Below are 15,869 nucleotides of genomic sequence, written 5' to 3' on the forward strand. Positions count from 1 at the left end.
AGTGTGATTTGCATGGGAGGCCCTGTATAGAAATGCCTTTTTGCTTTTGTTTTTGTTCGTTTGTTTGTTTAATCTGCCAGGAGCCTTTTTGTCTTTTGCAAGTACTGTGTCGTCTTTCTCAGGGTCCACATCTATAAACCTAGCTTAAAGCTTGAACTTGTTTGCTCTGTACTTGGAACTCTGTTTGCTTATTTCTCCATAATGGTGACAGTTTTGTCCTGGAGAATAGTGACAGCCTCCCTAGGTCAGTTCTCAAGAACCACACAGTGAGAGACAAAGCGTGTATTTCACAGAATTCAATGCTTTCCTCATTATAAGAGTTTGGGAGATTGGTGTCCTTTTCTTTAAAAAATCCAATGAGAGATAGTTAAGACATTATGGAGTTTTGAACTGTACATGTAAACCATACTCACAATGGTACTGTTTAATGTTCTATATTTTTCAAATATTTCTTACTTGTGTTTTTAATCTTTTAGATGAGAAAGCATGCACTCAAAAGAGTTAAGTGATATAGCTGTAGGCACAGTTTGTTTTTCTGCTTTGCTTATAACCAATAACTTTTAAAATAATAGACCCTATAACAAAAAGATCTGAATACAAAAGAAATTATTGTCTTTATTCTGATACTCTAAGACTTATCTCAAAGAATTTGAAAGTTTTGAAAATTAACAAAAGAATAGAACATATCCTGATAATAATAGTAGCAACAAGAATAACTTTTATTGACCTCCTCTGTGCCCATGACTGCATAAAGCACTTTACATGCATTATCTCATTTAATGCTTGCACAGAGTTAATGAGATATCTACCAATGCCATGTAAGTGATATTTGATAACTTTGAATTTACATTATATTCTTAAGTTGCTTTACTTGCAACCAATTTGGGTCAACTCTAGGAGAACATGCTGATAGAATATTAAATCTCACATTTAATATTCTAAGAGATATGGTAAGAACTAAGAGATACTGATGGACATCCCTATTGGATGTTTTCCTCTCAACAGTTTTGTGGCCATGTATTTAATAACTGCATTTATCAGAGTTAAGTTTATTTCTTAGTTGGTGCTATTATATCCTGCATATCATTATTTGATGTTTTTCTCCTAGATTATAGAAAGTTTTGGGTACTGACTTCTTCTGGAGGCTGTGTTGAACAACTTAGTTCCAGTTGATATCCAGTTGAATATCTTGGGCATTTTCTTTAAGTATTTTTTCCTGTGAACTTTTTTATTTGAATTTTGAATTACTGTTTTCTTTATATGCAGACTCTTCACGTATTCTGATCTATTGGCCATTTAACATGTTTTTTTTTCTTTCTTTCTTACTTAATCCAGAAAGAGCGAATAGGGATGCAGACTTTGATTTTGAGGTAAGTTAAGTATATATTAACTTCCTGCAAGTCAGAATGAAAAATCAAGACTCAGTTAGAAGTATACTTCATATGAATACTTAGGCCTTGGCACTGCAGTTACTTATTCATACTACATTCTTCCTATTTTTGTCCTCTAACCTATTCATTTTTTAGTAAGTAAACCAAATTCCATGTTTCATGCAGATTTAATATTGGGTCTTTCTGGATAGCATAAGGGAGCAAACACAAGCTTGAGTTTGTTTTCAGGCTCCCTGTGAAATAAACTCAGAACGCTAAGACTTGATATTTAAGATAATAGTATTTGGCTTAACAGTTTGCTAGGGTATAATGCGGGTATAATATGTGACATCTTTTTATGTGACAGTTATTAGTATGTGATTAGTGCTTATTGATGACTGTGCCAAGGTTCCAGTAACTCAACTGAGTTAAGGAAACATATTAAATAAAATAATAAATAATAAAATTAAATACTACTTGTAAAAATGCAGAATTTTCTTAACCAAAGGTCTTATTCTATTTCTATAAACTTGCAAAAAGATACTAACAATTAGAATTTCTTGTATACAGAATATAAGCACTTTGAAGGTATTTCAGAGAAAGTAATATTTCTTGTAGGCTCTAATTGACCCAGAGCAGTACTCACAGAGGTACACGTCCTTGGATTGGGTTAGGGGTATCCAGCAAGATTTTTTTTTAAAAGATTCTTTAAAAATAGTTTTTTAGGAGTGACTGAAATTCCCACCCTGGGAAAGAAAGCCTATCAGAGTAAGTTGGCTGTGCACTAGTTAGCTGGATAAAGTGATTGACTCGATTCCTAGAAGTTCTGCGATTCCTTACAAGCTCAATGACCAAAATGTTGAGAGGAACCGAATATGAAAACTGAAGGGACTATGGAAATCATCATATAGTCCAGTTATTTTTACAGTGTGATTTGTAGACCACCTGAATAAGAATTACATGAAAAACTTCCTTAAAAATGCAAACTCTTGGGCTCTGCATCAGATTACTAATCAGTATTGTTGAGGCTAAGGTTAAGAAGTCATGAGTTTTAAAAAGTACTCAGGTGATTCTTATCATCATTAAAGTTTGAAAAGCACTGTCACAGAGTCTCCACAACTAAAATGATGTAATGTGATACAAAGAACATATTTATTGAGTAACTGAATCAAGACAATTATCTAGAAAATAAAGAACATGAAAAATTCAAGTTTCCATGTCTTTAGAGCAGTCTGAGGAAAGATTTATGAGATTGAACCAATTTAAATGAAAATAAATATATTGCCATTTTCATTTTGTTCATATTGGCACAATGATAATATACTCTTCACAGATTTTTGTATGTATTTCTCAAGTTAACTTCAATCACAGTTTACATTTCTTTGCTTCTTTGTGTTTAAGTAATGTCATCAAATACCTATTTTTAGGCCTAAAATAGTCCATTAATTTTGCCCTTTGTTTTGGTCCTGTTGAGGATTCAGCATCATTAAAAGAGTGGAAATCCTTGCTATTTCTCTGTAACATAGTAGTTCTTAACCATTTCTTGTGTCTGGTGGTTTGTGTGTGTGTGTGTATGTGTGTGTGTGATTTGATAAAGCTACCACCAAAATTCTCATTCTCTCTCAAGCTCTGTCTCTCCACCCCCCACCCCCACTTGCATGAATACACATGCATGTGTGTACACAATATACACATAGTTTTGCATTTCATTTCAGATGTTTTATAGCTCCCTGGAATTGCGGGTTTAGTATTTCTGCAGAGAGAAGCTAGAGTTTTGTTACTGAAAGTTACAGGCTGTCTACTTGCATTGTTAATAATAGCATTGTGTCTTCCCAATGGTGCTATTATCAGATGCTGGGCAGCAGAGAGAGCAGCTTGCTCATCATTGACAAACCAAGGGTAAGCAGCAATTGTTATGATCACTTTCTTTTTTTAAATTAAATTCATTGGGATGATATTAGTTAATATCATATAGGATTCAAATGTTGATTTTTTTAAATAAAGGAATTTTTAAAAATTGATTTTAGAGAGACTAAGGGAGAGAAGGGGGTGAGAGAGAGAAACATCGGTCGGTTGCCTGCTGTACACACCCTGACCCAGGACTGAACCTGCAGCCTAGTTGTGCGTCCTGACTGGGAATTGAACCTGCGACCTTTCCGTTAATGGGACGATGCTCCAGCCAACGGATCCACACCGGCCAGGGCTCGAGTGTAGAGTTCTATGATACATGATCTGTACATGTGTGTATGTGTATATATATGTATGTGTATATATATGTGTATGTGTATATAAAAGTTATTTATTTTTATTAAATATATCTATTGATTTCAGGGAGAGGGAGAGAAAGAGAGAAACATCAATGGCGAGAGAGTCATTGATTGGCTGCCTCCTGCACGCCCCCCACTGGGGATTGAGCCCGCAACCCAGGCATGTGACCCGGACCGAGATCTCCTGGATCCTAGGTCGATGCTCAACTGCTGAGCCATCCCTGCTGGGCCATGATCTGTATATTGCATTGTGTGCCCACCACCCAAAGCCAGATCAGCTTCCATCACCATATTATTTGGTCCCTTTTACCCTTTACTACCTCCACAACCCCCTTCCTCTGGCAACCACCATACTGTTGTCTGTGTCTGTGAATTTCAGTTTTATATTTCACATATGAGTGAAATCATATGGTTCTTAGCTTTTTCTGACTTACGTCGCTTAGCATGATATTCTCAATGCCCATCCATGTTGTCGCAAATGGCAGTATTTCATCTTAGGGCTGAGTAGCATTCCATTGTATATATGTAGTACATCTTCTTTATCCAATCATCTATCGAAGGACACTTTAGTACTATAGTTTCTTGCATGGACACAAATTAGATACTTTTTTTAAATCAGTGATGTTCATGCTCTCTCAGTTCTCAGTTGTTTTGCAGGGCCTCATACATGGTTTTTGAGAATTTATCACTTCAGAAAAAAATCACCTTATGGAGAAAAGGTACATTAGACGTATTTATGAGGATGATACATAAAACGTGGCACTTTGCTTGGAATTTAGTTTGTTTTACAAATGAGAAAATTAAGGGTCTGAGAGGTTTAATATCTTGACCAAAATTGTCCATATGTTTAAGGGGTAGATCCTGGACTAGAACTCAGGTTTCTTAAGGCCTAGTTCAGCATTCTTTCTCCTTACAGTGTCCTTTCTTCTTTAATTCAGTTCCACAAATATGTATTATTTAACATTACTGTATAAAGGGCTTAGGGAAAATTACTTTGAAGTATTTTTTCCCCTTTCCTTTATTTTTTATTGTTTTCTTTCTATTTTTTGTTATTTTCTTCTTTGCTACTTCTCTGACCCTCCAACTTTCAATATCACGTACAAGTACACATTCACCTGAGTGATCATACGGAGTTTGTTAGTGTGTCTGTTTTTTGGAAATCTTTTCTTTTTAATTCTTTGACCCTTAAACGTTTACATCACTTAGCATGGTGGACGAAGAAAGGCTGTGCATTTAGACCAGATTTGTACTTGTATTGTCAATATGGCAAATGAGCGAAAAAATGTTAATATGCTATTGGACTTTTTATTTCCTCCCTTTAAAAACTTTTGTTGAATGTATTGGGGTGACATTGGTTAATAAAATCGTACAGGTTTCAGCTTTATAGTTCTCTAATACATCATCTGTATATGGTATTGTGTGCTCACCCAAAGTCAAGTCTCCTTCCGTCACCATTTATCCCTATTTACTCTCTTCCACCTCCCCACCCCCTTCCCTCTGGTAATCACCGAATTGTTGTCGGGGTCTATGAGTTGTTGTTGTTTTCTTATTCCCTTTCTCTTTTTGCCCAGCCCCCCAGCCCCCTCCGCTCTGACAGCTATCAGTCTGTTCTCTGTATCTATGAGTCTGTTTCAATTTTGTTTATTTTGTCCATTAGATTCCACCCTATGTGAAATCCTATGGTATTTGTTTTTCTCTGCCTGGCTTATTTCACTTAGCACAATACTCTCCAGGTCTGTCCATGATGTTTGAAACCTTTTCTTTAATCCCGGGTAGCATTTGCTAACTCTCTATTGATTGCTCCACAGCCTGCAAAGAGATACAATTTGTTCCTGAGTCGCCGTCTTCTGGTAAAAGCAGTGGTGAATGTTGCTGCTTGTGCTCTGGATGGCCGCAGTGATAGTCTAAGCCATTTTTATTCCAATGAATAGTATTGTATGGGTTTTGGAGGGGGTCTTTGTTACTGATTCCTAGTCCCCAGGCGATTGAGGTTCTAGAATGGTAATTCTTATTTTTTATCTGATTAAAGCTATGGAACCTCTTCCTAAAAATGCATGCATATGTGTATCATACACACACATATGTACATACACACACACATAAAATTTACATACAGTTTCAGAGGTTTATGAGCCCCCATCAAGAATCCAAGTCTGTGAACTTCAGAATAACTACCTCACTCAGAGAAAAGGCACCCGGATATTTGGCTCATTATATATCTAGGCATTTTAAGAGCAAATCAAATAGAAACGCAAACTCCTACTCATGCACACATTGCAGAATATCGTAATGTCATGCCTTGGGCAGAACAAAAGAATGATGCGTTTGAATAGTATTTGGTTACATGTATACCAGGTTTCTCTGCCCCAGTCGCTTCAGCTGTTTTTTTGTTAACAGCCCTGGCATGTACCTCATGGTGATTTACGAGGTTACCAGTGATTTTTCCGTATTTTAAAAATTTTTACAGTTTATACTTAGGGTACAACATAATGACAGAAGTTTGAGTTTTCCCATGTTGCCTTTGGCTTTCAGTAGAAGGGAAGTATATACACCCATTTTGACTGAGCCCTCAGGAAAATCATTGGAGTCACTATTTCTACTAGCTCCTTTGTTTGTTCCTTAATAGTCAAATACTCTGAGTGTGATTTTTGTTGATTTCCATGGGCACCTCTTCTGTTACCAGAACTCTGTGGACCTAGATTTAGTTTGTCCAGTTAGAACACTTGTAAATATATGTTATTTCTTTTTATAACATACCATGTAAAATATAGATGTCACAGACTTAGAGTGCTTGAAAATATATGTTGTTTTTTTTTATAAACTATCATGCAAAATATAGCTGTCACAGACTTAGAGCAAAAGGATTGTTGTTGTTTTTTCCCTTCTATTTTTTTGCTTTGTTTATATTTATTCTAATTAGCGCTTTTTTTTTTTTTTGCCCCAGTTGGCTTCCACAAGTTTCAGTGAATTTCATATGTAAATACTATGATGTTTTACAAGAGAGCTCAAATGATATGTTTTGTTTACTTTTACTTTTTTAGTGATTTATAATCAATGTATAAGATACCAGCTTGAATTTTTTCAGTTTATTTTGCTTTCTTTTAGGAAAAAGGAGATGTTTATGTAATCCTTTGAGGTACAGAGAACTCAGATATGACATTTGAGTTACTATATTTTAATATTTAATCTTTAGACTCCCTAAATATTTTTTGTTTCTTAATCTATTTTTCCACTCATTTCCTTCTGTACATTGGGAGCTATTTCTTTCTCAGACACATCAGCTATGTGTTCATACAGATAAAATGCAGTTACTCTGTTCATAGACCACAGGCCATACGTGAGATTTTTGTCTTATTTGTACATGACTGATCTACATTCATTCCCTTATATGGGAGGGCTGGCTGGCCTAACTTGGCTGAAAAACAGCATAGAGCACCATAAAAGAAACTCATTAACTGATATAAATACCAGTTATGAAAATTAAAATAATCTAGTTCTTCATTCACAGGTTAGATGCAGCAATTGGAAACTTGCCTGTATTATAACTTTGCATCACAGGGTTAGAGAGATCACGGACATCCACTACATTATCTATTTGCATCATTCTAAGTATTATATGGGGGCTCTTCCAAGTATTAAGTACTATCTGTGACATACCAACTATGAAGACCAAATCAGTCAGCTATGAAATCCCTTCTTTCTGAAGCTCTCTTAGTTAGTGTCTTTGCAGTTTTGAAAGGAAGGCACCAATGAACAATACAGCATGTGAAAGTTGAATTTGAAAGTTTGATTCTTATACTGAGAGAATTAATAACACAAATTTAAACAAAGCATTGATTTAGGCTCACCTAAGAAATTGATGTTGAAAGGAGATTTGCATGAGACTTTACTTGTAGTGGAGCCAGCTCGAAGCTACCTGCTTCCTAATTTTTAACTGCACCTGGATTTTATTTTAGCCCTTCAAAAGTTGAATTAGAAAGTGGCAATTTTATGAAATCATAGTATAGGCATCAATCACAAATTAACTTTTTATAGTGAGATTCATTAATTGGTCTATAATCAATTATCCCTAGTGTGTGACCATTAATTATTTGTTGAACTAATTGGCACGTTGTTTAATGAAGATAACAAGTCTCTTTCTGAATGTGCATTTTGGGATCCTATATTCATTTTACATTTTCATCATTTTTGTGGTGTGTGCATGTATACTTAGTTTCATCTTGATTTTTTACTATTTAATATATACCTCCTTTATGGACGTTCATTTTCAGAAACAAGAATAATTTTCTGTTGATGAAAACTTTGGTTATTTGTCTTCACCTGTCATTTCAGGACTGAAAATAATTAGATGGTGACCCAATTTTAGCTAATTAAGGATATCATGTTTTTGCCATTTGAAAATAAAACTGTTATTTAAAGTTCTGTCATTCATGTTTCCTGCAGTTTAAAAAAGATGAGCAAAGCAAAGACTCTACCTTCTTCCGAGATGGGGTGAGGCAAATCGATTTTGTGCTTTCCTATGTTGATGATGTAAAGAAAGAAACGGACTTAAAGGCGGTAAGTATTTCGTGAAAGAAATGGGAATTTAAAAAAGCACATTCTGTAATTGGACAGGGATGTTCCCAATGAATTATATCGGAGAAGTTAGAGGCCTCTGAAGGGTTACTGAAAGCTAAACCTGGTTAAGAAGGCTACAACATATGCAACTAAGAATGGATGTGTAAATTCAGGTTTATTTTTTGGACATTTTGGGCACTAACTTTCTTCTTAGAAGTTACTGATATGTTTTTAGTTTTTGACTCTTTTATTATTATTATTATTATTATTATTATTATTATTATTATAATTTTTAATCCTCACCTGAGGATATTTTTTCCATTGCTTTTCAGAGAGAGTGGAAGAGAGAGAAACATTGATGTGAGAGACACATTGATTGGTTGCCTTCCGCACTTGCCTCATCTGTGCCTGGGAATCGCGTCTGCAGCTGAGGCACATGCCCTTGACCAGAATGGAGCCTGCGACCCTTCAGTCTGTGGGCTGACACTCTAGCCACTGAGCCAAACCAGTCAGGGCAATTACCGATACATTTTTATATAGTTTACCTTAAATAGTAAATGAGACCTCTAAGATTTGAGTTGTATGCTAAATATATACATATATATGTCTTTTGAATGCAATTTTCATTTCAGTTTTCATTAATCCACTCTGTCTGAAGTAGTCTTTAGATTAGGCTCTGTTTCTTATCCTATTTTCTTTTTTATTGGTGTTAGAGAGAAAGGGAGAGGGAGGGAGAGAGGGAAACATCAAGCGAGAAAGAATCATTGATCGGCTGCCTCCCAAACGCTCCGTGACTGGGATTCTAGCCCTGCAACTTGGTCATGTGCCCCGATGAGGAATCAAGTTGGTGACCTTTCGCTGCACGGGACGTCGCTCAGCCAGCTAAGCCGCATGGGCCAGGGCCTGATACAGTATTTTTAACGCCCCTCTCCCTTTCTTGGGTTTCCTGCTTGCCTTATTTTGGTAGTATAGAAGGGCAACTATGAAAGGGTAGCTGAGAAAGGAGAACTTGCACCACTCTCACAGGCCTGCTCTCTGATGTAGTAAACATGTAGTAAACATTGGAAGAGGTGGAAAAAGACACATTAAAATTACCTTTTATTCCTTGTAAAGTTTGATTATATCTCAGGGTAGACATATCAATTTGAAGATGAGTGCTCTCTAATATCCTAATGAAGCCTTTTAAAATTTCAGTTATGAATTTTTTCTCAATTAAATCATAATTAAAACCAAACTTTTTTCAGCAATCAGTGCATAGCTTTGAAGCCCACAAGTAATGATTATTTACATTTACAATTTAATTTTACTTTTTCTGAGTGAAGCTGTTCTATTTTTTAAGATTAAAAGGTCATGATGATATTGTGGCTTAAAATTGTATTAAGTATCCCATTTATTTGAAGGATACTGATAGCTTTGTAATACTATGTCTTCCCAACTAGGAACATGATCTGTTTGTTTATTTATTGTTTTTTTAACGTTATTTAGTAAAGTTTTGTACATTTTTTTCAGGTAGAGATCCTGTATATTTCCTGGAGATTATTCCTAGATATATTGGCTTGTTCTAGTTATATTGCAAATTATAGTCCAGGTGAAAAGCAGCACGTGGCACTGAGATATGGGGGTAATACACAGAGTACGTACATGAAACCATGGGAGGGACAGAGAACCATGTAAGGTGCAGTTGTCGTATGACAAGTCTGTTTATCACCGTGTGAATAAAAGTGTTCTACATAATTCTATTGATTGGTTTTTCCATAGGAAAGAAGAAAAGAGTTTGAACAAAATCTCAGAAAAACAGGCCTGGAGTTGGAAATTGAAGACAAAATGGTAAAAGTAGTTAATTTATACCAGAATCTTGATGTTTTAAGTGTTCTATTTTTCTACTCTGGCCTTTGACTAGATAAACTTTGTGCTTGGGAGCAATACATTAGTTTTTTGGGGGGCTACAGATGGGTGCACTGGGAATGGTAATACCTGTGGTTGTTCAGGTAAGTTGGTCTTTTCTCTGTGAGATAATGAGTGGAATACTTTAAAAATAGACATAAATAATTCTATTCAGGACACAAGGAAAGTGAAGATGTGGTTTTTGTTTCACATCTGTCTCATTTTGAAGGCTGCCTGTAATCTGGCACCCAGTCTAGTTTACCTGGCTAACTTGTAGCACAACTGATATTTAAGCCATGGAACTTTTTCTGCTCATGAATATCTTTTTTTTTTTTAACCCCCTATCATTTACGAGTTTCCTAGACTTTCCTTCAGAATTGTTCTTCAAGACATATTTAAGTTTCTAGTCTGTTCATGAAACTCAAATACTCTCCAGTTCTAACTAAACACTCTTTAGTTCTTATTTATCCCTGTTTTTACTCAACTAATAAGTATGTATGATAGCACGCACTCTATAACATAATTGTTATCCTGTTTAATGAACCCTTACTATTAAAGTTCTTCCTCTAGGTGTAGGCTGTACATAGAAGCTAGGTAAAAAGAGTGACTGCATCTTATACTTTGTGCATGTCCTGCATATACCCTAATGGCAGTTTTGAGTGCATGGCTAGTTGCTAAATAAATACTTAAGAGATTGCCCAGAACACACATGCATCTGTGGATTTCAGGCTAGTGTACATTGACCCTGAAATGTACTTTAAAGTATGTCCTATCTTTGCTCCTCTCTTTCTCTCTCTCCCCCCCATACACACACACATATATAAAGCATATACATACCTGTATATGTAAATATAATGTGCAGTATATAACTGTTTTGAGCATTTGTTCTTCTAAAAGTTTTGCTGAAAAATTTCAATCAGTTGAAAATGCTGTGATATCTTTAATTTGTTCATGATTTTTATACAACTTTCTTTTTCTCAGTTTGCTCGGTAATGAACAGATTAGTAAGCTTTCTGTTATTTTGCCCCCTTTTTATACAGAACTCTGAAGATGGAAGAACTTACTTTGTCAAGATCCATGCCCCTTGGGAGGTGTTAGTGACTTACGCTGAAGTGCTGGGAATCAAAATGCCTATTAAAGAGAGTGATATTCCCCGACCTGAGACCTTCTCCTTTAACTGTATGCTTGGTCCTCTGAAGCTCGCAAGGAACGTGAAGTATCCTCACCCTGAGTATTTCACTGCCCAGTTCACCAGACATCGCCAGGAACTCTTCCTCATCGATGACCAGTCAACCTTCTTCCCATCCTCGTCAAGAAACAGAATTGTAGGTAGAGAGGACCTTGGGGCACATGCCTTCAAGGAAGGGATGTGTGCCTGTGTTTTCCTTTATATGTGTGCATGTGCAATACTATGTCTTCAGGGTATTTCTGTGTGCATTTTGATCATTTATATAGTGGTATTGGGTGGGTTTGAAAGTCTACCTGGACCACTTAAATGTGTTAACCTCACTACTTCTCAATGTGTTGTTGAAAAATGAATGGTTGACATGGTGGACATAGTAAAGAAAGAGGCATCGTGCAATACTGGGGAAAGCATTTAATTGAGATACAGGACTTAGAGATTTTATACGATCTTTGCAAAATGGTTTTATGATCTTAGAGTTTGGTTTGTAAATTCAGTGCATAGTAGGAGGAATATTGGTTATTCCAAATGGAAATTGAATTTTTAAATTTCTTTATATATAGATAATATTTGAGACACCACAGAATTTTTTCTTTTCATTAAAACCATTTTCAGTCTTTTGAATAATATTTCTTCTCAATTTGTAGTCTTAGTACCTTTAAGTTTACCATTAAAAACCTCTCTCTGAAAGAATCATGGTGTCTGTGCCATAGTTTCTTCTTGTTAAAATGGGAATAATATCTACCTCATAGGTTAGTTACCCTGGGAATTAACTGAGTTTAGGTATGAAAGCTTTGAATAGTTTCTGGAACATACTAACTAAGTACTCAATAAGTGTTAGATATTATTATTATTGATGCGATTTTAGAGGAAAAAATTCAGGTTCTTTGTCACTCTTACCCCTTTTATCTGTGGCCTGTTGATGTAATTACCAGGGTTCTAGCAATCCCATGACCCTTCCCCCTGACTTGACTTAAACTCTGTTTCCCTGAGCAGTTGGAGGCTTCATTCCGTTCAGGGTCAGTACTCCGAAGTGTCAGAGAAGGATTTTGAAATAGTCATTGTTTTTAATTCGTACCTCTGTGTTTTAAAAATTCACTGACAGGAATATAATGTCTAGAATTCATGTATAAAAGTGTGAATCTACAAACTAAAAACTGCCCCTTCCCCCATTTTTTCTTAACCAGGATTAAAAAAACAACAAAAACCCTAGGAAGCAACCTATAAGAGAATAAATAAAGTGCACATAGCATGGAATCAGAAAACCTGGTTTCAGGTCATGACTCTGCTTCCTTCTAAAGGACATAACGTCTCTTAAAATAGAGATAATGATGATACTGGAATTATTGGGAGAATGAAACGAAAGAATGTATATGAGACACTTTGCGAACTGTAAAGTTCTTCAGATATCCTTGTTACATTCAAAAGTTGCTAACAAAAGGCCAGTGAATCTGTAGGAACAAATTAGGAATGATCAGGAGTGGAAATGTCAATATTATTTATCTTTAGTTGTTTGTAAAGAGTGTCAGTGCCTTAGGTTAATTTAGCACTAAAGCACAGCAGTTTCCCCTCGTGGAGCAGCACTGTTCTTGCTCTGTCGAGGAAGCTGTTTGGGAGGCTAATGAAGTCCCTTCCTTCCTGGTCTCATCCCAAACACTATAGTTTATATATGTACAAATTGAACAGTATTACAAGAGCATTTTACATTGGTATAGAATTTTCTTACTTTTTTTGTTTTTCAAACCTCACCCGAGGATATTTTTTCCATTGCTTTTCAGAGAGAGGGGAAGACAGAACTCGATGTGAGAGAGACACAGTGATTGATTGGTTGCCTCCCGCACATGTCCCAACTAGGGCTGGGGATCAAACCTGCAACCGAGGTACGTGCCCTTGGCTGGAATCAAACCCTGGACCCTTCAGTCCATGGGCCAATGCTCTCTAACCACTGAGCAAAACTGGCCAGGGCAGAATTTTTTGCTTCTTAAAGTATCTTCAGAACCATCACGACATATGCCCCTCACAATGTGTATTTTGTAACATCTTATATAGATGTAATTTTATTAAACATTTCCACTTTTTACAGCTATTGAGTTTGTTTCCAACTTTTCTGATACTACAAACAGTTCTGCAGATTACAACCTAGCATTTACATATTTCAACACATATGTAAATTTTTCTGCAAAATGGGTAACCACATATAAAATTTCTGGACTTAAAGGCATGCATATTTAAAATTTTGTACTTATTGTACTTCACGCTTTATAAAAAGATGTCTTAATTTAGAGTCCTAGTAACAGACATAGAGACAGACCCACAAGTTATGAGTGTACACCTCACTGAATTATGACAAAGTGCACAGACATGTAAGCACCACCCATATCAAAAGAGAAAATCTTTCTAGCGCCCCAGAAGCCCTGGTGCCTTCTCCCAATCACCATTCCTATTCTCTTTGGCAGAGGTAAACTCTTCACAGCAGAGATCAGTTTAGCCTGTTTTTAAATTTAAGACAAAGAATCATATAGCATTTGGCTCAGCATTTATTTGAATGGTTAACTTAGCTTGTATGAGCTTCTGTCCATTCATTTGTGTTGCTTTGTATGGAAATTTATTTGTGTATGTGTTGTTATGGTTTTAACTTGCATTTCTCTGATAGGAAGGAGATGAGCTCCTTGTATGTTTATTGGACACTTAGATAAGCACTTTCCTGAAATTCCTGTTAAAGTCTCTTGTCTGTTTTACAATTAGGCCTTCCCTTGTTGATTTGTAACAACTGTTTATTATATATTGTACTGATCTTTTCCTACATTGTGCTTCCCTTTTTTTTCTCTTAGTGGGTTCTTTTGGTAAACAGATGTTTTTCATTTTAATGTGGTCCATTTTCTCAAGCCTTTACTTTATGAATAATGCTCTTGAACTTTACCATCAAGATCACGAAGTTAATTTCCTGTATTCTAGGAGTTGTACTATTTTGCTTTTCACATTGAGAACTACTATCTACCTGGAATTAATTTTTGTGCATGGGGTGAGATGTAGTCCATTTCCCCCCATATGTGTAGTCATTTAACTTGCTCCAGTTACTGAAAACATTCAATAGTTTGTTTATACTATCTGACAGTTCTACCTTTGTCATAATTGAAGTACCTATATAGTCATAGGTCTACTGCTGGACTTGACTGTGTGGCTTTGACCTCTTTGTCTATTTTTGTATCAATACTGACCATGTGGAACTTTACCTGAGTTCTGTAGTCCTGGAAACCAAGGATGGTTAAAGGGACGCCCCTCCCTCCCCCGAGTCTTCTCATTCTGAGAAACTGCTAACTATAGAGAACCACCCTTTCCCATATGACTTAAAGATTATTCATAACCACGCCCCCTTCCTACTCTGACTTGACAGAGCCATTTGCCACATTGTTCATCCTAAATTTACCTAGTAATTGAAGTGTTTGTCTGGGTTAGTTGTCTTTATCCAAAAAATAAAGCTTCTCATGTATCTCTATGTCTAGCCCATCATTACAACTGGGAGTCACAGAGACAGGAAGACAGGGATGCTATCTTTCTTGATGTTTACATTTAAAAGAGAAAGCGCTGAGAAATTTTAAGAAAAACACTCCTGGGTTGTAAAACTAGCAATAGGCTTAATTAGCTTTTAAAAAGACTTATATACATCAAAGGGATAGAGAAAGAATTTATAATTACAAGTACTCTATAGGAAATGCTCTAAGAAAAGGGAGTAGGAGGAAGTCTCAGTTCCTTTTGGCACCAGGGAAATTTCCATTCTTATGCACCTATAGTGCCCTTATGATTGCTCCCCTTTGTATTATTTTATAGTAATAAGGGACAGACTCAGGCCCTCCACATTCCCATTCTTTGTTTCATGAATGTTTAGCTGAATTATTCATCCCCATTGATTCATAAAAACAAAATACATGTTAGCTGCAGTGATCACACTTTAATGAAACTTCTTTCTTCCCCATAGGACCCTAAACTTTGACTCACCCTCAACCTAAGCCAATGTTGGCATGTAGCGTAGCCCTCACTTAACACAAAGAAAGCAACTCCCTGAACCTGGCTTCTTTCTCCCTGTAAAAGAAAAGCCCTTTTCTGACTAGCTTTGCAGATGTTTACATGTCTCCCCATTGCAATAGTTCACCTCACCCTCTTACAACAATCTTATCCAATACAAATTTTGCTAAGTCTGGATTTGTTTTTATTTGGCAATACCATGCTGAATTTATTACCGTAGTTTTATAATAAGTCTTAATACCTGGTAGAGTATAATTTTCCATTTTGTGAACACCCCATGACAGAGTTCTTATTTTGGTGAATCTTTCCTAAGAAATAACTCAAAGTATGTAGAATATGTAATACTTAACACATTATTTATAAAAATTAAAATTGCCTTACATAAATTATGATTTATTGATCAAGGGGGAATATTAAGCTTGTCCGTAAAGTGAGCAACCAGATAATGGTGGTGCAGGAACAACAACCATTCCAATCAACAGTTTCTTAAATGATGAAATATAAAAAGGGGAAAGGGAAATACATCTAAAATAGTACTAAAACGATCCAGTTCACCAATCAGAAAAGCAGAAATTCTGAAAAGTT

At 35.9% G+C, this 15,869-nt stretch overlaps 1 protein-coding gene across 3 annotated transcripts in view; it reads left to right on the forward strand.

Moving 5' to 3' along the window:
- The window catches only part of ANO5 (anoctamin 5), a 51,038-nt gene that overhangs the window by 6,586 nt on the left and 28,583 nt on the right, over positions 1 to 15,869 (forward strand). For 2 of the 3 annotated variants that reach the window (XM_087821780.1, XM_087821781.1), the window contains exons 2-6: positions 1,336 to 1,370; positions 3,222 to 3,269; positions 8,081 to 8,194; positions 9,953 to 10,021; positions 11,119 to 11,403. In XM_087821780.1, coding sequence (XP_087677906.1) covers positions 1,336 to 1,370; positions 3,222 to 3,269; positions 8,081 to 8,194; positions 9,953 to 10,021; positions 11,119 to 11,403 — 551 coding nt within the window. The remainder of the gene's footprint in view (positions 1 to 1,335; positions 1,371 to 3,221; positions 3,270 to 8,080; positions 8,195 to 9,952; positions 10,022 to 11,118; positions 11,404 to 15,869) is intronic. The other variant, XM_087821779.1, reaches the window with a different exon arrangement.

The sequence above is a fragment of the Miniopterus natalensis genome, chromosome 11 (genome assembly GCF_054644295.1).
Source record: "Miniopterus natalensis isolate mMinNat1 chromosome 11, mMinNat1.hap1, whole genome shotgun sequence".
NCBI lineage: Eukaryota > Metazoa > Chordata > Mammalia > Chiroptera > Miniopteridae > Miniopterus > Miniopterus natalensis.